The sequence below is a fragment of the Podarcis raffonei genome, chromosome 13 (assembly GCF_027172205.1).
Source record: "Podarcis raffonei isolate rPodRaf1 chromosome 13, rPodRaf1.pri, whole genome shotgun sequence".
Classification (NCBI taxonomy): Eukaryota; Metazoa; Chordata; class Lepidosauria; order Squamata; family Lacertidae; genus Podarcis; species Podarcis raffonei.
In genome coordinates this window covers 30,522,148-30,541,941 of record NC_070614.1, presented here as the reverse complement: position 1 = coordinate 30,541,941, position 19,794 = coordinate 30,522,148, and the positions used below count along the sequence as shown (strand labels likewise).

At 41.0% G+C, this 19,794-nt stretch overlaps 3 protein-coding genes across 3 annotated transcripts; all 3 read left to right on the top strand.

The window, feature by feature from the left end:
• The first annotated feature begins 2,032 nt into the window (after positions 1–2,032).
• On the top strand, positions 2,033–2,950 carry LOC128400449 (olfactory receptor 13H1-like). The gene has a single exon (XM_053362637.1). The coding sequence runs from the start codon at positions 2,033–2,035 to the stop codon at positions 2,948–2,950; it is 918 nt and encodes a 305-aa protein (XP_053218612.1).
• Positions 2,951–11,953: 9,003 nt separating this feature from the next.
• On the top strand, positions 11,954–12,877 carry LOC128400448 (olfactory receptor 13H1-like). The gene has a single exon (XM_053362636.1). It carries the CDS (start codon positions 11,954–11,956, stop codon positions 12,875–12,877), a length of 924 nt encoding a protein of 307 aa, XP_053218611.1.
• A 5,290-nt stretch (positions 12,878–18,167) lies between these two features.
• LOC128399720 (olfactory receptor 13H1-like) lies at positions 18,168–19,091 on the top strand. Its single transcript, XM_053361413.1, has one exon. The coding sequence runs from the start codon at positions 18,168–18,170 to the stop codon at positions 19,089–19,091; it is 924 nt and encodes a 307-aa protein (XP_053217388.1).
• Positions 19,092–19,794: the final 703 nt, after the last annotated feature.

Genomic DNA, 19,794 nt, shown 5'->3' with positions numbered 1-19,794 from the left:
GCATACTGTCACAACTGAGTAGATTATTCTCAATATTTGGAAGAGGTTTTTTTAAGGTAACTTTCTCTTTTAATTGAGCTTATTACTTGTATTCCACTTACTTATAACTGGGTGCAGCATTTTACATTATGCACTGAACCTCAGTTCAATAAAACTTCATTAGAAGTGTTTGATTGTTATTATTTTTCATATTTATTTTATACATTTTGTGTTTTTATGTTGCAATTCTCATTAATCTTGGATGAAGGTAAGTTAATAATAATAATAATAATAATAATTAATAATAATAATATGCCTACTTACATCTCTCTCGCTGAAATCAATTGGACTTTTATGTTTTTAACTTACACAAAGTCTTACCCAGTGAAATGATTTTGAAATAACATAACATTGTGTCATTTTTCTGTATGTGTGTGCTTGTGCAATCTGCAGTGTTGTTTAGCTTGTAATTTTGCAGAAGAGGATAAGGAATCAACAACCTGCACCTGAAAAGGATAATAATCAACAAAACAATAAATAGGGATACTAAAATAGAATACCAGTCAATTCAAAACAAAAGATTGCTCATCTACTGTTAAAGATGTCTTAGAAACATGAAAATGTAACAAATTTAAAATGGGCTTTAAGTAAAATAAATCTCCAGCACCTACGTAATTTGATTATCATGCTCTGGTAAATTTGCATTGCATTGGTGTTTGTTCCATGGTTTGCTGGTTGTTTCATGGATTTCCTATGTTCCCTTTTTCCAGCCTTGCCTAAGCCAGCAGGGTGACTTGGAAACAATAGAATGTATCATGCAGCTTGTGATGTCAAAGCTTGCATTAAATGCTCAGCTGGTGCTCTGGGTCACTTGGTTATGAAATACATATACTGCTCTTTCCCCTTAACAGGTAATATTGTGGCCATTCTGCAACACTTTTCAGCACATGGCAGGTGGGAAGCTCTCTCCCACTTGAACCCCACTTAGTTGTAGTTTGCATCTCTATGAAACTTGCACATTCAAATATCTAGAAACCCAGTCTAATATCACACAAGATAGGCCTCAAAATTGCATTTTACTGACCAGTGATTTGTATGTTAAACAACTTAATCGACACACTGCCATTTATTTATTTATTTATTTATTTATTTATTTATAAATAAGTTTGAGATCTTTCCCCAAATATGAGTCTCTTTTAGAAAGTTGAAAAAATAAATAAAAGCAAAACTGACCATAAATTACATGTGGGTTATTGCCGGGGGGGCACTAATTAATGAGCTTAGAGTCCTTAGGGGCCAAAGAAAGAAAGGATGATTCCATACCTATTTGGTCTGACTATATTTCATTTGTAAGCAAGGAAGAACATGGCTGAGAAACTCCCTTGGCCTGTGAATGATTATGGTTGCGACTCAGAGTATTTGAAAACTTTAATTACTTTTCTCTGGTATAATAGCATCCATGTTTTGTAACCCTCTCTGGTTTAACCATTATGTCTGTCCTATAAATAGTTCCAGTTACTATGTTCCACATATTCAGATACCCGTGGTTTATTTTATTTGGTTTTATTTTATTTCTGATTTCATTTGACAGTGATCTATAATTGTATATGGACGATGTTTATTGTTGCCAAATCCTGTTTGATAATACTGTATTTTGTTGAATTTTGTATAACATTTCTTTTTAACATAAAAAATTAAAATATAGGTTTTTTGCCTGTAATATATGCAATGCATAGAAATAACTCTTGACCTATTTCTCATTGAATAATGTACATATTTTCCCCACTTGTTTTCCTTTTATTCTGTACGATCATTGGCTGTAAAACTAAAAATTGATTTAATTTGACCTATATAACCTGTTTGTGTGTGTCTATGATTCAGATTACAAGCATTTTAATCTAGTTATAAAATTATCAATTTCAATATCACATTTCTACTATTCTTTTTATAAATGCCTGTATTATATGTAGCCAATACTTTCTCAAATATTGTGCATTTTCTGTTTCTTCCCTTGATCACCAAAAGCAAATTGCTTATGCAGAATCTAGGAGACATGAATGAGACTGACATCACTGAATTTGTCCTCATTGGATTTTCCGGACATCCCAAAATAAGAACAGGATTAGCGGCTTTAATGAGCATCATCTACTTAGGAAATGTTGTTGGAAATGGACTCATTGTCTTCGTGGTCACAGCTGATCCTCGGCTTCACAATCCAATGTATTTTTTTCTTTGCAATCTGTCCATCATTGATATTGGTCTTTGTACTTTTTCAGTTCCACAATCTATTGCCAACTGTTTGGTGGACAGACCTGTCATGCCTTTTGCATCATGTTACATTCAAATGTATGCTGGCATATACCTAGGAGGAACGGAATGTTTCCTGTTAGCAGTCATGGCTTATGACCGGTATGTTGCCATCTCCAGTCCACTGCGTTATATGATTATCATGAACTGGAGAGTTTGTGTTGTTTTGGCTATTGCATCATGGACAATGGCCTTTTTGCTAGCTATAGTACCCTGTCTTGCAAAACCAGCCCACTTCTGTGGACACAATGAGGTGGATCATTTTGCCTGTGAGCTCACAGCCCTCATGAAGTTGATGTGTTCAGACATGGCAGTGAGCCAACTGATCATGTACTTTACCAGCACCTTCACAGTACTTTTCCCCTTCTGCTTGATCCTTTTTTCCTATGTACGTATAATTGTGACCATTTTGAGAATAGATTCATCTGGTGGCAGAAAGAAAGCTTTCTCTACTTGTGGATCTCACCTGGCTGTGGTGGTGGTTTTCTTTGGAAATGCTATAGTCCAATACATCAAGCCTCAATCTAAGGACAATCAGGATAGTGATAAATTTATTTTTGTCTTCAATGCAGCAATAATACCCATGTTAAACCCTTTAATCTATACACTGAGAAACCAAGATGTGCTGGGGGCACTTAAAAGACTGATACGGAAGAAACTGTAATCATATTGTTGACTGAACCTTAGGGTTTCTCTTAATACTTGAGAATACAGTGGTACCTCAGTTTACATACTTAATTCATTCCGGAGGTCCGTTCTTAATCTGAAACTGTACTTAACCTGAAGCACCACTTTAGCTAATGGGGCCTCCTGCTGCTGCTGCGCGATTTCTGTTCTCATCCTGAAGCAAAGTTCTTAACCCGAGGTACTATTTCTGGGTTAGCGGAGTCTGTAACCTGAAGAATATGTAACCTGAAGCATATGTAACCCAAGGTACCACTGTATGTTAAACTGAAATGATGCTTTAATCTTTGCATTTTCCTTAGGCCAAAGAGATGTGAAGGGGCCACATATATATTTATACAGTGCTCTCTTTTAATGTAACCCTTTTAATAGGTTGTTAGTTTTGTTAATTAAGAATATGGAGATGTCTATTTTTTTCTAAAAGGAACAAAAAAAGAAAATAAAGGAAATCTGCTGTTTTTCTTCACATAATGTATCTGCTGTATACAGAGCCAGTGTGGTGTAGTGGTTAAGAGCGGTAGTCTCGTAATCTGTGGAACCGGGTTCGCGTCTCTGCTCCTCCACATGCAGCTGCTGGGTGACCTTGGGCCAGTCACACTTCTTTGAAGTCTCTCAGCCCCACTCACCTCACAGAGTGTTTGTTGTGGGGGAGGAAGGGAAAGGAGAATGTTAGCCGCTTTGAGACTCCTTAAAGGGAGTGAAAGGCGGGATATCAAATCCAAACTCTTCTCCTCTTCTTCTTCATATATAAGTACCTTAGCTGTGGCAGATGAAGGCATCCAGTTGTGCTGCAAAGGATGCACCATAGCTCTTCTCATTGTGTTCCTCCCTGTAGGCATTCCTCTTTTGGTCACTGCTATGGATACACAACTTGCCTGTCTGTCTCTAGGCACTGTGGTTGTATACAAGGTGTTGTGTATTGAGTCAAAGGATTTTATATCTGTATTATTATTGTCTGTATGTGCATTAGGGTAAAGTAACTGCCTTTTGGTTCCAGGGGGTACAGCTACTATTGGTTCATTTAAGCTGCTGTATTTGGATCCTCTGTCTTATTGGTTTCCTCCAAAAGGCAGGACTGTGATTGCCTGATATTGTTCCCTCCAAAATGTATCCCTTCTAGCTAGTTCCCTGTCCCTATAAATGTAGCTCTCCCCTCCTCAGTTCTCAGTCTTGTTTGCTTTAATAAAGAAGTGTTACTACAGAACTGTCTCCAGCATATTATGTCAAGAGAGCTGAAATCACAAACCCCACGTCACAACAACTGGCGACGAGGATGGGATCCGGAATGCTGAGGAGCGGTTAAACGCAGCCCTGCCTCAGAGTCCGGATTGCAGCTAAGAACAAGACTCACTGGCCAGCTGAGAAGACGACCCTGCCCACAGGACAATGGAGAGTCCAAGGGTATTGGAGCCCTTCCAGCCATCAGAGCCCCACACGTGGGAAGACTACGTCGAACGCTTCGAGTTCTTCGCAGTGGCTCAAGGGATCACCGATGCCAGCAAAAGAAGGGCCACATTCCTGAGCTACTGTGGGCCTGAGACCTTCAAGCTGGCCAAGGCATTGCTTGCTCCAGCGAAGCTAAGTGAGACACCTCTCGAAGATATTCTTGCCTGCCTGACAAGCCATTTGGCGCCTACTGAGACCAAAATGGCCCGGTGGTTGGAGTTTCATAAGAGGCAGCAGCGTGCTGGGGAGTCTGTATCTGCATTCCTAGCTGAACTGCGGAAGCTCGCTCAGCACTGCGACTTCAAAGATCTGGAAGAGACTCTCCTGGATCGGTTTATCGGTGGTCTGAGCAGCAAGAAAGCCAGAAGACGCATCGTGGCTAAAGAAGAGGTTACCCTTGCTTCAGCCTTGAAGGAGGCCACCGCCACGGAGAATTATGAAAGAGAGGAGCTTGATGCCAGTCGCAAGGCCCCTAAGCCACAGATAGAAGTTGCGCATGCCATGGTCAAGCTAGAGGCTACTCCGAGCCAAAGCCCAGTCCGTGGGGTCAAGTCAGTGCGTCAGGCCTGCACAGTGCACAAAGAGCACCGAGGCTGGTGCCCTGGTTGTGGCGGAAACCATGAGCGGAAGAGTTGTCATTTCCGGGATGCTATGTGCCGGACGTGCGGGAAGACAGGTCACATCGCCAGGGTCTGTAGATCGGCGGCGTTGGGAGCAACAGGAGCACCTAGACTGGAGCATTGCAGACCACCCACGGCAAACCATGTTCTAAAGGACTGCCACTACGTAACGGAGATCAACAGGAGGGTCGTGCAGTTTCCAGCGCAAGGCAAGGCACACGTCAAGGTGAAGATTGAGGGTCAGCTGTGCGACATGGAGGTGGACTCCGGATCTGGATTCACTATCGTGTCGGACCAGACCGCGAGGACATTCTTCCCCAGGGGTAAGTTGCCCCCTCTGGAGCCCTTCCCGGCAACTTTGCAGTCATACTCAGCGGGCCGCATCCATGTCATGGGAATGTGTGCCGTGAGAGTACAGTTCCGGGACAAACAGGCGGTACTCAAACTGGTGATTGCGAAGGGCAGTCGCCCCAGTCTCCTGGGCACTGACTGGTTCCCCGCCCTGGGACTGAGTATATCAGGGCTTAATTCAATCCAAACCTGCCCTGAGATGAGCGAGGCATTATGCAAAGAATTTGCTGGTCTCTTTAATGGGAAACTGGGTTGTTATAAAGGGCCCCCAGTTGACTTCGAATTGGACCCTGGGGTGGCCCCAATCCGACTCAAACCAAGGCGAGTGCCATTTGCACTGCAACCCAAGATCGAAGCAGAGCTGGATAAATTGGTCAAGCAGGGAGTTCTCTCACCCGTGGACTCTGCTAAGTGGGAGACTCCAATCGTCATGCCCCTTAAAGCAAATGGGGAAGTCAGGATCTGTGCAGATTACAAATGTACTATCAATAAGGCACTCAGGGGAAACTCATACCCCATTCCAGTCGTATCACATCTGTTGGCTAAACTGGCTGGGGGCAAGGTGTTCGCCAAAATTGACCTGGCACAAGCTTACCAACAGCTGCCAGTAACCCCACAATCAGCGGAAGCACAGACTATTGTCACACATAAAGGGGCGTTCAGAGTTAACAGATTACAATTTGGAGTTTGTGTGGCCCCAGGGATTTTTCAAGGGCTCATGGAACGCCTGTTAAGAGGTCTGCCGGGGGTCTTGCCATTTTTTGATGACGTTTTGATTGCTGGAAAAGACCCACAGGAACTGGTTGCGCGTGTCCGTGCAGTGTTGCTCAAGTTCAAGGAGGTGGGGTTGCAACTGAAAAGGGAAAAATGCAGTTTTGGGGTGCCAACTGTGGATTTCTTGGGGTTTAAAATTGATGCATCAGGCATCCACCCCACAGATGCTAAGATTAAGGCCATCATCGAGGCACCACAACCACAGAACAAGACGGAGTTGCAGTCATTCCTGGGACTTATTAACTTTTATCATTCGTTTTTACCCCAGAAAGCTTCGGTAGCTGAACCATTACATAGACTGTTGCAGAAAAAGAATGTGTGGCGATGGGGGCAGGGGCAGCAGAAGGCTTTTGACTCCTTGCGAGGAATGCTGAGTAGCAGGAGCGTCCTTGCTCATTATGATGAGTCGAAGCCGCTGGTCCTGGCATGTGATGCCTCTCAATACGGCCTGGGGGCGGTGCTGAGTCATAGGGAACTGGATGGGTCGGAAAAGCCCATCTCTTTCTATTCCCGTACGTTGTCGCCCACGGAGCGCAACTATGCTCAAATTGACAAAGAGGCGCTTGCAATTGTGGCAGGAATCAAAAAGTTCCATGATTATGTGTATGGTCGCCATTTCTCCATTGAAACGGACCACAAACCACTGTTAGGGTTGTTCAACCCAAACAAACAAACGCCACAAATTCTCTCCCCCAGAATGTTGCGTTGGTCTATATTCCTGAACGGGTTCCAGTACACCTTGACCCATGTGCCGGGGAAATGGTTGTGCCACGCTGATGCACTGAGTCGATTGCCCCTTCCTGGCGGGAGCAATGAGGATCCTGCTCCAGCGGAGCACATAATGATGCTGGAAACACTTCCGGGGGCTCCTGTAACGGCTACTGATATAGCTGAGAAAACGAGGAAAGATGCTGTTCTCTCCCGTGTGCTCACTTGGGTGGGGAGGGGGTGGCCAAGTGGTCCGCATGAAGACAAATTCAGGCCTTATGCGACAAGGCAGCACGAGTTGTCCATGCATAAGGGTTGTCTCCTGTGGGGAGATAGGGTGATCATCCCAGCACCACTGAGAAACAGGGTTCTTGAGACGCTTCACATGGGACACCCGGGAATGGTCAGGATGAAGTCGCTAGCCCGATGTTATGTGTGGTGGCCTGGAATGGACCAGAACATAGAACAATGGGTACGAACATGCAAGGCATGCCAAGAGGTGCGGCCAGAAGTGGCCAGAGCACCAGTTCACTGGTGGGAGCAGTCCAGATCTCCCTGGAGCCGGCTGCACTTAGATTTTGCTGGGCCATTCCAGGGGAAGGTCTTTTTGGTTATTGTCGATGCATATTCCAAATGGTTAGAAGTGGAGATGGTCCCTAGCATGGCATCAGCTGCCGTAATCGAGGTGTTGAGGCAGCTGTTTGCAACCCACGGGTTACCTGAGACCATTGTATCAGATAATGGGGCAGCTTTTGTATCCCAAGAATTCAGGGCATTCTTGGCTGATAACTTCATAAGAGGGGTCACATCCGCGCCCTTTCACCCATCCTCCAATGGGCAGGCTGAGCGCATGGTAAGAACAGCCAAAGAATTCATTGCGCGCTTAATGGAGGGTAACTGGTCAGCTCGCATCGCGCGAATGTTATTTTTGCAGCATGCGACGCCGTGTACTGCGACGGGCAAGTCGCCAGCTGAGCTGCTCTTGGGTAGAAGACTGGTAACGGTGCTGGATTATGTCCACCCAGATAAAATGCCAAACCGTAATTCAAGAGCAACCCCCCCAGGCTGAGACTGACACAACAAGGTATCTCGCCCCTGAAGATCTGGTCTGGGTGAGGAACTATTCACGAGGTTCGCGGTGGGTGGCTGGTGTGGTCACCCGGACTAGTGGACCTGTGTCCTATTATGTGACCTTGGAAAATGGGCAAGTTTGGAAGAGACATATAGATCAGCTGAGGCGCCGGGCGCTCAGCAGGGAGGGGTCAGATAATTCATCCCTGGCTAACGACGCAGAGCTGCAAGACCAGAGTGAAAATGGCCCAGAGGTGCAGTCACCAGGGGCTTCAGCAAATGAACCAGGGTCTGCTAGTCCTCAGGATGACGAGGTACAGGTAGGGGACCCTGCGATGTCTGGGACTCCATCTGTTCCTGACGAAACCCCTATAGCACCCCCCCTACCACAGGTAACATCCAATCCAGAACCGGCAACACCTGTTGTCAGGAGATCAAGTAGAGTTTGTAGGCCCCCACAGTACCTGAGAGATTACGTCTGCGGTGCTCACTAGGGGGGGAGGGGTGTTGTGTATTGAGTCAAAGGATTTTATATCTGTATTATTATTGTCTGTGTGTGCATTAGGGTAAAGTAACTGCCTTTTGGTTCCAGAGGGTACAGCTACTATTGGTTCATTTAAGCTGCTGTATTTGGATCCTCTGTCTTATTGGTTTCCTCCAAAAGGCAGGACTGTGATTGCCTGATATTGTTCCCTCCAAAATGTATCCCTTCTAGCTAGTTCCCTGTCCCTATAAATGTAGCTCTCCCCTCCTCAGTTCTCAGTCTTGTTTGCTTTAATAAAGAAGTGTTACTACAGAACTGTCTCCAGCATATTATGTCAAGAGAGCTGAAATCACAAACCCCACGTCACAACACAAGGGTTGATGTTCCCTGCCTTCAGGTCATGTATGCAGACATCTTTGTAACACAGAGTTAGTCTGCCAACAGGCCTGGTGCCAGAAGCCATCTCCACATAGAGCACATCCTTGGAGACCCTGACATATTCCATACTGTGGACATGGGCAAGCCAACACAGATGTCACTGAGACAGGAGTGTGAACCTAGTCAGATAATAAAATCATAAACATTATAATAAATAAATAAATAAATCCAAGAGGTGAGTTGGTTAACTACTCTATATAACATGAGTTCTCTTCAGTTAGTATGCATCCTTTAATCAGGCTGTGTCAGGTACTGTCTGGATGAGTGTGAGGATCCTTCCACCCAGGAGCTCCCCAGGGAAGATGAAGACTTAGACCCCTGGTCCTGGTGGTGGGACAATGGGGAGGGTTGAGTTGGGTGGTGGTGGAAGCATGAGGGTGGAGTGATCAAGGGGGGTTAGAAGGCCTTTCCAGGACAGGGCTGGAGGTTGAGCATCTTGGTGTGAATGCAGACACAAACAGGGAGGAATCAGAGAGTACACCTGCCATACCATAGCAGGGTAGTCTCAGTCCTGCTGGCTCTCCTCCTCTCACACACCCCTTTAGTAGACTCCTACATGTTGCCTAGCAATGAGCCAGAAAGACCCAGAGTAGGAGCTCATCCCCACGTCACAGTCTCTTGTCTGTTGGGGACGGCTCCAGAGTGAGAGGCTAGAGGGGAATGGCAGGGCCAGAGCTCAAGTTTCCTTTAACATCTCAAGCTGAAGGAGTTAAGCCCGGGACAATTCACTATGTTACTTTCTGTGAATAAAAAGTCAAGTGCATTCCAAGTCTCTGGCCTCTTTCTTATTGACCTGCAGGGGCCTGGCACTTCCCTGTTAGCCTTCATTACAGGCTGTAAGGCTAGTTAGAAAATGCAGCATGGACACATTAATGGCAAAATGTAATACTGAATCCTGCTGCCTAGACATGCGGATGATTTCTACTGGTTAGGGTTACAGGTCTGGCCTTCAGGGGACACTATCTAGATGATTATGTATTCATGGGGCCAGCTTCATTGCAGGCTTGTTGGCAACTCATGGAGTTCACCACTTTGACAGGGGAACTGTGCATTCCACTGGCCGCAGATAAGACCAGCGGTCCAGCCACTATTAGGGATATAATAAGATTCAGTGGCCCAGACTGAAAAGTTAGTCTGTAAGGTCTGATTGCTCAGTTGCTACAGCAAAAGAAGGCCACTTCAAGGCAGGTGCAATCCCGTCTCAGTCACCTGAACTTCACTTGCCAGGTTATAGCCCCAGGCAGAGTCTTTTGCATTTCTCTAGCCCAACTCTAGCCCTCCTGCATATTGGCTCCCCATCATCATGTCAGTCTCACAAAAGCTTTCAAAGCTTATGTATTGGTTTGGCTAAAGTTCCTCCAGGATGATAGTACTGGCCTAATATTTCTGGGCAGGAAGTTGCAAAGTGCCACCAGCACATTAGAAGACTCTACTGTTTTCTAGTAAACTTGGTGTGATTCCTTTTCATTAAATGGTTGAGGCCTAAACACTCTTTGCTGAACATACAGTGGTACCTTGGTTGTCGAAGGGGCTTGGATCCCGAACAAATCGGCTCCCAAACACTTCAAACCCTGAAGTGAGTGTTCTGGTTTGCAAATGTTTTTCAGAAGCTGAACATGTGACGCAGCTTCAGCAGTTTCCAATTGAGTGCAGGAAGCTCCTGCAGCCAATCAGAAGCCATGCCTTGGTTTTCGAACAGTTCCAGGAGTCAAACATACTCCCAGAATGGATCAAGTTCAACAACCAAGGTACCACTGTAAATAGTTTTGTGATAATAACTATATATTTATATGACTAGTTATAGAGTGCCTTGAATGCTTGCAAGTAAATTAGTCAATAGGGATTATTTCATATGGGAATGCAGAAGGATATAGCTGAAATCAAGAAGTAATATAATGTTATGTATCTTTATCCAGATGTGACAATGCTTCAGTATATTTTTTCATTGAAACATAAATACACCTGATTAAGAACCAAATCTGTGTTATCTATATACAGATAGCTATTGAAGGACCAGAGAGCATATGAAAAAGAACTCAGAAAGTAAATGCCATATAGCCAGCTTTGAGATTTTAATTGTATTAGTTCATTTTTAAGTTGATAAAGCTAGTAAGCCAAAAGCAATCAGAAAAAAGGATTCTGCAAACATATTGATATTAATGTGCTAGATACAGAACAGTTTTCAATTTAAGGGATAATTAAAAATATTACTTTTTAATTTGCAAGGAACTCCATCATAGCTGCAAAAAGCCCCACTTTCTTTCCCAAAGTCTCTTGAAATTGTTGTTGTGTTATCCTACCAGAACTATGGGGGAAATATTTGGAAATAACCAGAATACACTGAATGTTTTTAGAGAAAGCCTATTGTCAAAACTGCATAGATTTGAAGATTGTATTTAAAAGGTAAGCTATCATTTTTAATTAACCTTATGTATTCCACTTAGTTATTCTTGGATATGCTAGCTTGTACATTAAATACTATGCCTCTGTTCTATATAGCTTCATTAGAAGAGTTACATGCATACTTACATATCTACCACTGACAAGAATGAAAAAGTACTTAAATTTTTCAAAGGCTTACCCAGTGTCCTAATCTAGAAATAAAATTATATTATATGGGAGTCATATATTCAAATGTCTGAAATCTCATTCTAATATAGCACAAGAAATAGGCAAAATTATTTTGCATTCTATTGACCTGTTATTTTTATGTTAAACAATTTTTTAGTGAATTCACTTAGAAATCTTTTTAAAATGTGTTTGTGATGTTTCCCCAGATGTGGTGTGAGAACGCAGGAACGTAGGAAATAAAAAAAGGGAAACATCTAATAAGATCTCAGGCTTTCTCAATAAATTACCTGTGATGCGTATAAATATTAGTTGATCTGTCTATCCAGGGAGTTTCTATAATTTTGATCCTACACATTTTTATCTAATCATAGCATTATCAATTTCAAGGTTGATACTGTAGTTTCAATACTGTAAATGTCTAGTTTATATATAGTCAATTCTTTTACTTTCTCAAATATTAAGTAACTTTTATTTCTCCCCTGATCACCAAAAACAAATCTTTATACAGAACTTAGAGGATATGAATGAGTCTGAAATAACTGAATTCGTCCTTATTGGATTTTCTGGACATCCCAAAACAAAGATAGGATTGGCGGCTTTAATGACCATCATCTACTTGGGAAACATAATTGGAAATGGACTCATTCTGTTTGTAGTCATAGCTGATCCTCGGCTCCATAATCCAATGTACTTCTTCCTTTGTAATCTGTCCATCATTGATATCTGTCTTTGTACATCTTCAGTTCCACAATCTATTGCCAACTGTTTGGTGGACAGACCCGTCATGTCTTTTGCTAAATGTTACATTCAGATGTACACTGGTATATACCTTGGATCAACAGAATGTTTCTTGTTGGCAGTCATGGCTTATGACCGGTATGTTGCCATTTCCAATCCACTCCGTTATATGCTTATCATGAACTGGAAAGTTTGCATTGTTTTGGCTATTGTATCATGGACAATGGCCTTCTTACTTGCTATTGTTCCCTGTCTAGCAAATCCTGCCCACTTCTGTGGACATAATGAGGTGGATCATTTTGCATGTGAGCTCACAGCCATCATGAAATTAATTTGTTCTGACATGGCTGTGGGACAACTGTCAATGTACTTCACCAGCACCGGCACAATCCTTTTCCCTTTCTGTTTCATCATTTTTTCGTATGCACGTATCCTTGTGGCCATTTTGAGAATCCATTCATCTGGAAGCAGACTGAAAGCTTTCTCTACTTGCGGATCTCACCTAGCTGTGGTGCTGGTGTTCTTTGGAAATGCTATAGCACTATACATCAAACCTCAGTCTAAAGACAAACAGGCTAGTGACAAAATTATTTATATCTTTAATCAAGCACTGGTACCCATGTTAAACCCTTTAATCTACACATTGAGAAACCAGGACGTATTAGGAGCACTTAAAAAGGTGGTGGGGAAGAACCTGCAGTCATAATATTGGATGAATCTTGTGAGTTTTAATGGCATTTTAAATTATCATATCACTGTCATGTTTTTAATAAGCTTTTAAAAAAAATTCCTTGTAAAGAACTTTATATTTCTGAAATGTGCAATAAAAGGAAATAAAAACATAAAAAATAAAACATAATAATAAGAAACTAAAGCACAGGTTTTGTTGTCATAATGTATGACCTCTTTATCTATCATCTATCTATCCAGTTGTTCTGTAAATCAGATATGGGCTATCCTACCCGAATGATTTAATCTGTTCAATATATTAGAAAGATAAGCTATTATTTTACTGATAAAGCAGAAATGGTGAATTGGTGGTCCTACAAATGATGTTTGACTCCTTCTCTCAGCAGCCTGAGCAACCGTAATAAGTAGTCAGGGATGATAGAAGCTTTAGTCCTGCAATATTTAGAAGTCCACAGGTTCCTCAACCCTATGATAAAGCAAATAATTTGGAAACCAAAAGGCCCATTTATCAGATGAAATCTTCCTATAACCTAGCATTGAATCACCTCTGGTTTCCGGAACTAAATAAGCCCGGCAGAGATCTTAATTTGTTCTGCAAAGTCATGTTTGCCAAGTCAAGCCATGCCCTCCCACCCTACACCTGATGTCAAAAATTTAAATTCTGAGAAGTTATTTAGAATGTATAAAAATGTTCCAAATACCGGCCGAAAGTGTCAAGAAAAATGAAGGGACATTTTATCATGCTTGGTGGACATGTGAAAAAGCTTTTTAAAAGTATTGGATTCAAATACATACGCTGATACAGATGATTTTGGAGATCAAGTTTCATTTGAAACAAGAACTCTTCCTATTGGGACTAATGGATATAGAATTAGAAAAAGACTGAAACTTTATTTCAATATGTTTCAATATAGCAGAAATACATTTGTTTCAATATAGCAGCAATACATTTATATGCACAGATACCTACAGTTGAGGATAGTTGTGGTTCGAGGACCCAACCCCCGCAATGTGAAATGAATACACAAGGACACAAGATATAAGGTTAATGGGCAAGAAAAGGCCACAACTTTATTGATTACAGCAGTGAAAAACGTATTGGCTTAGGCATTGGATATCTAAAACAAGGGGGGTTTATTCACCAGTAGGTGGAGCCTGTTGATGCTAATCCAACTATAGGCTCTCCCCTGATGTCACCAAGGGTCGTGCCATGGCCTCCTGCCAAGCAGGCATCGGACAGAATACACGACCGCCAGATTCCTTTAACGGAATACCCAAAATATTGAAGGCATAGGCGATGGCCACACCTAGCTCTTCGACACCACAACACATTTTTCCAATGCCTAACCTACCCAACAATACCACAAAAGTTGTGACGATTGCTACGAGGTAGGCGAAAAAACCAAAAAGCCTAATGCCAAATGGAAAAATTCCTACCAGGCCCCCCGGACAACCAGGGCGACTAACATAAGGTCCATAGCAAGGCCAAGGAAAAACTAAGACCCTGAGCTCAAAGGGAGTGGAGGGTGGGTGACTCGCGACAGGATGACGGAGAATGAGGCCGAGGAGGGGCTGGCGCCGCAGCATTTAGGCTGCTGTAAACGCCCCCTCGGAGGCACCTGGTTGGGAGCCTGCCGATGGGCGTGGGCGCCAGCCAGGTGAGTGGGGGAGGCGGAGCTCGGGCTCCCGCCCACAATCACTCCCCTCTCTTCCAGGGAGGAGAATCTTTATTAAAATTACTGGACTTAGCAGAGTTAGTGAAATCAATGTGCTTAATCAGAATAATCACTGTTAATATTTACATTTAATAGATTGGAAACTTCTTATAGACTTTTTGCATGAAAAAGAAAATGAACTTTTAATATCTGGCTTTGAAAACTGAAAATAGTGTTGGTTTATAGAAGGTAGATTTCCTGTTGGGTGTTATCTTGGAGTGGGCATGTTGAATAATTTTCTATATAGCTGGCAGATGAAGAATCAGAAGTTCTCTTTATTTTTATCCCCCCCCCCCTTTCCCATTCATTTATTCCCTTCTTTTCTCTATTTCTGCCCTGTGTTTTTATTTAGATTAGCATTTTAGTCTTGATAAAAAGATATCTGATAGTCATATTTGTACCCCCCCCCAATTTCAATAACATTTACTAAAAAAAGAAAAATAAATCGGCAACTTTAAAAAATTAACACCTACAACTGCAAGGTTATTTTTTAGTCCAATGCACATCCTTGCCATATTTCCAGTCATTTCTTTGGACAAATGAGATACAGCATAATATAGACAACATTTGTGTGTTGTATAATAGAACAGAAGACCTATAAGCATTTTACAAGTCTAATATATTCTTCCAGAATACCAATAAAATGCAAAATAAACATTAATTTCAGGTGTGTGTGGACGTGTGTGTGTGTGTAAACTAGCATGTATAAAATGTGTATACTTTTTAACATAACACAACTTCTGGAGCACAAAAGATAATAGCAGGCACCCAAAACAATGCCATAATGTTGTCTGCCTAATATCTGTTGGTAGAAAGTTCTAAAGTGCCACCTACACTTTTTAAAGACCAGAGTCAGTGGATGCAGGAGGGGATCAGAATAACCCTTGAGTGCGTTCAAGTAAGTTCAGTGCAATTAATTTTGCTCAAGTTGTTGAGGTCTACAGTTTCGTTGTGAAACCTAGTTTTCTGATGATAACTTCAGATTTATAAGCTGGATAGTTGTAGATCTATTTTCAACGCTCTCAAACAAAGTAGTCAGTGGGGATTGTATCATATGGGAATGCGGAAGGGCAAATCAGAAATCAAGAACTAATATAGCACTGTGTATCTTTAGCTGGATGTAACAATGCACACACACAAATACACATACCTGTTGTTTAGGAATTAAACTTATGCTACTTATATAAGGATAATTACTGAAGGCCTGGATAATGTAAGAAAAATAATTAAGAAAGTAAAAGTGCTATAGCCAGATTTCAGACCTTTATTGCTTTCCTTTCTTTTTAATTTGATGAACATAGTGAGTCAAAAGGAATCAGTAACATAGATTCTGAACATGCGTTGTTAGTAATACACTAGATCCAGAACTGTATATTACGTTTTTAATTTGCAAAAAATGCCACTATAGCTCCAAACATCTTCTTCTCAGTCTTGCATTATGTTACCAAAATATTCTTGCATTATCTTACCAAAATTGTGGGGAGAAATCTACCACAATGAGCTGATGTTTAAAAAAGCATATTGTCACTACTGAGTAGATTTTTCACCCTCATTTGAAGAGATTTTTTAAAAGGTAAGCTCTTTTTTAATTGACCTGATTATTTGGTTCCACTGTTTCGATTTGTATTGTAAACAACTCTGTGATCCTTGGATGAAGAACAATATATAAATTTAATAATAATTATGAAAATAATATACCTCTGTTCTATAAAGCTTCATTAAAAGTGTCACAATGCATCAGTCCAACTGAAATCCCTGGAATGTTTAAAGATTTAACTTTGACAAAGCCTTACCCATTTTTAACCTTCATCTGAAAGGGATGAAAATCAATGAAATAATAATCTGGGATGCTTCCAGCCAACTGAAAACAGTTTCCCCCCCTTCCTCTTGCAACTCTTAAAAATGTTTTAGAAACATGCTGGGAAATTTTAAAATGTGCCTTAAATGAAAACATTGTTTTGTTTTTTATTAGTGTGCATTTGAAAGGGTAGAAACCATCACATAGTTCTAGATAAAATGGAAGATAACAAGAGAAAATAGCTTTAAAACCCCCATTTCACATGTAAATTATAATTAGATAGCATAGCATAGTTACCTTATACTGAGTCACACTATTAGGCCATTTAGCTCATTATCTTTTAAGCTGACTGACAGTGACTCTTTGGGGTTTCAGACAGGGAGCGTTTTTGTCCATATTTGAAGATGCCAGAGATTGAATTAGGAACCATCTTCACACAAAGCAGATGCTCTTCCATTGAGCTGCAGCCCTCCTTCCTAAATTATCAGATATTATGACATTAGGTATATGCAGATAACATGAATGCCTATTGGTATCAATCATTTTGGCTGAATCAATCATTTTGTGTATTTGGTCTACCAAAGGGACGTGGGTGGCACTGTGGTCTAAACCACAGAGCCTAGGGCTTCCCAATCAGAAGGTCGGATGATACTTATTCATCTTCGGGTTTTTCAGTTTAGTCTGGCAGATCTATTGTACTGCTATTGTTAGAGTCATATTTTAATTTGTAATTATTTCTAATAAATCCCAGTACAAAACCAGGAGCCATATGTAACTGAATTGGTTTCCTTTCTATTGAACAATTCTACAGTTGGAATTAGGGGAATTTTACAGAAATATTTGTGTTTCATTGGATATTGGATATATTAAATTAACTGTATTGCTTTGGAATCAAGGCCAGAATGGGCTTCATGAATTTTCTGATCTTAACCTCCTTCGTGACAATAATTATAAATGGACTCATGGTCTTACGTAGTTGCTAAGTTGAATGCACATTTTTCATTTTTCCATGGTTGACACTGTTTTACCACCACTTCATTCTCATAAGCTATTGCTGTTTAGTGGACAGACCTATCATGCCATTAACCAGGTGTATGTTGCAATCTCCAGTCCCATATATTATATGATCATCATGAAATAATATGTTTGCATTGCAATGCATGCCTCATGCATGCCTCAACTTGCAGTTGGTAGCTGTGCCCTTGTATTGTCTCATGCACTTCATATTTCCTACTGTTTCAAGCTTTGCTGATTCAGTAAATTAATTTGGACACAGTGATACATAACATGTAGCATGTGAGGTTTCATTAATTGGATTTACTCAGCTAGCATATTGGACAAACTGGTTATGAAGTACATGTACTCCCCCCACCCAAGTCTCTTTCCCCACAATATCACTGGGTTTTTTGTATATCAGTTATGTGTTGCATGGTATTATTATTATTATTATTATTATTATTATTATTATTATTATGCCCTATACCCAGAGGTCTCAGGGTGGATCACAGGATAAAATCAAAATATAAAGCCACAAAATACATAATCAAAAAACAACAACAACCCAATCCCCCCACCCCACCCCTCTTGATCATCTATTTAGCTACCAGTTCTATAGTTCATATCCTAAAAATTGTTGATGCAATTTAATGGTATCAGTATCTTGGTTTGCAATATTCATATAAATTAGATTTATATATAAGTTATATATGGTTAATCATGTAGCTTTCTCAGATATTGAATATCTTTAATATCTTCCTTGATCACCCCAAAAAATCTTTCTGCAGAACGTATAAATGAATGAGACTGACATCACTGAATTTGTCCTCATTGGCTTTTCTGGACATCCCAAAACAAAGATAGGATTGGCGGCTTTAATGACCATCATCTACTTAGGAAACATAATCGGAAATGGACTCATTCTATTTGTAGTCATAGCTGATCCTCGGCTCCATAATCCAATGTACTTCTTCCTTTGTAATCTGTCCATCATTGATATCTGTCTTTGTACATCTTCAGTTCCACAATCTATTGCCAACTGTTTGGTGGACAGACCCGTCATGTCTTTTGCTAAATGTTACATTCAGATGTACACTGGTATATACCTTGGATCAACAGAATGTTTCTTGTTGGCATTCATGGCTTATGACCGGTATGTTGCCATTTCCAATCCGCTCCGTTATATGCTTATCATGAATTGGAAAGTTTGCATTGTTTTGGCTATTGTATCATGGACAATGGCCTTCTTACTTGCTATTGTTCCCTGTCTTGCAAATCCTGCCCATTTCTGTGGACATAATGAGGTGGATCATTTTGCATGTGAGCTCACAGCCCTCATGAAATTAATTTGTTCTAACATGGCTGTGGGACAACTGACAATGTACTTCACCAGCACCTGCACAGTCCTTTTCCCCTTCTGTTTCATCCTCTTTTCTTATGCACGTATCCTTGTGGCCATTTTGAGAATCCATTCATCTGGAAGCAGACTGAAAGCTTTCTCTACTTGTGGATCTCACCTAGTTGTAGTGCTGGTGTTCTTTGGAAATTCTATAATCACATATATCAAACCTCAATCTAAGGACAGTCATACTATTGATAAAATTATTTATATCTTTAACGCAGCACTGATACCCATGTTAAACCCTTTAATCTATACACTGAGAAACCAGGATGTCTTAGGAGCACTTAAAAGGCTGGTGGAGAAGAAACTGCAGTCATAGTGTTGATTGAATCTAGTGTGTTTACACATTATTTTAAACTGTCATGACACTTATACTTTCGGTTTTCTTTGGGTGAAAGGGAGGGGGTAATGGAGCTGCATTAATATTTTTCTAAACAGAGTGAATAATATTGATAATAATAGAAATAGAAACAAAAAGGTTTCATTTATATAACATATCCACTATATATACTCAATTACTCAATCCAGTGGTTCTATAAATCAGATCTGTGTGCTATCCTACTACAAGGATTTAATCTGATATATCCTGAGAGCAGAATATATTCAAATAATGAACAAATTCTCTACAGCAAATTAAGCTCCGGGGAGAATGCATAATATGAACCTATGAGGAATTTAAAAAGAAAAATGCATTCCAATACATAGTGATGAGAAAAATGCTTTACCCATGAGGATATCCTCATGGGGAAAGCATTTCTTCTAGCCAATTTTATCTGTGCAAAAGCACTTACAGAACCTGAATTAAGCAGCCCATAGGCAGAGCTTTTTTTCAGCTGGAACTCACCAGACCCCAGTTCCAGCACCTTTCAGGTGGGTACCATTGCCCTTGTGTGCTGAGGTCCCCAAAACACCGCAACCCCAATAACTCACACATCACACATAATTTTTGTTTAAGGTTTTTGGCATAATTTTGCCACAACTTTATTAAAATACAAATTGTGAGTGGTTGCTTAGGCATTGGT

Excerpts from the sequence above, each read along its gene's own strand:
- LOC128400449 (XM_053362637.1), top strand. The coding sequence starts at position 2,033 with ATGAATGAGACTGACATCACTGAATTTGTCCTCATTGGATTTTCCGGA.
- LOC128400448 (XM_053362636.1), top strand. The coding sequence starts at position 11,954 with ATGAATGAGTCTGAAATAACTGAATTCGTCCTTATTGGATTTTCTGGA.
- LOC128399720 (XM_053361413.1), top strand. The coding sequence starts at position 18,168 with ATGAATGAGACTGACATCACTGAATTTGTCCTCATTGGCTTTTCTGGA.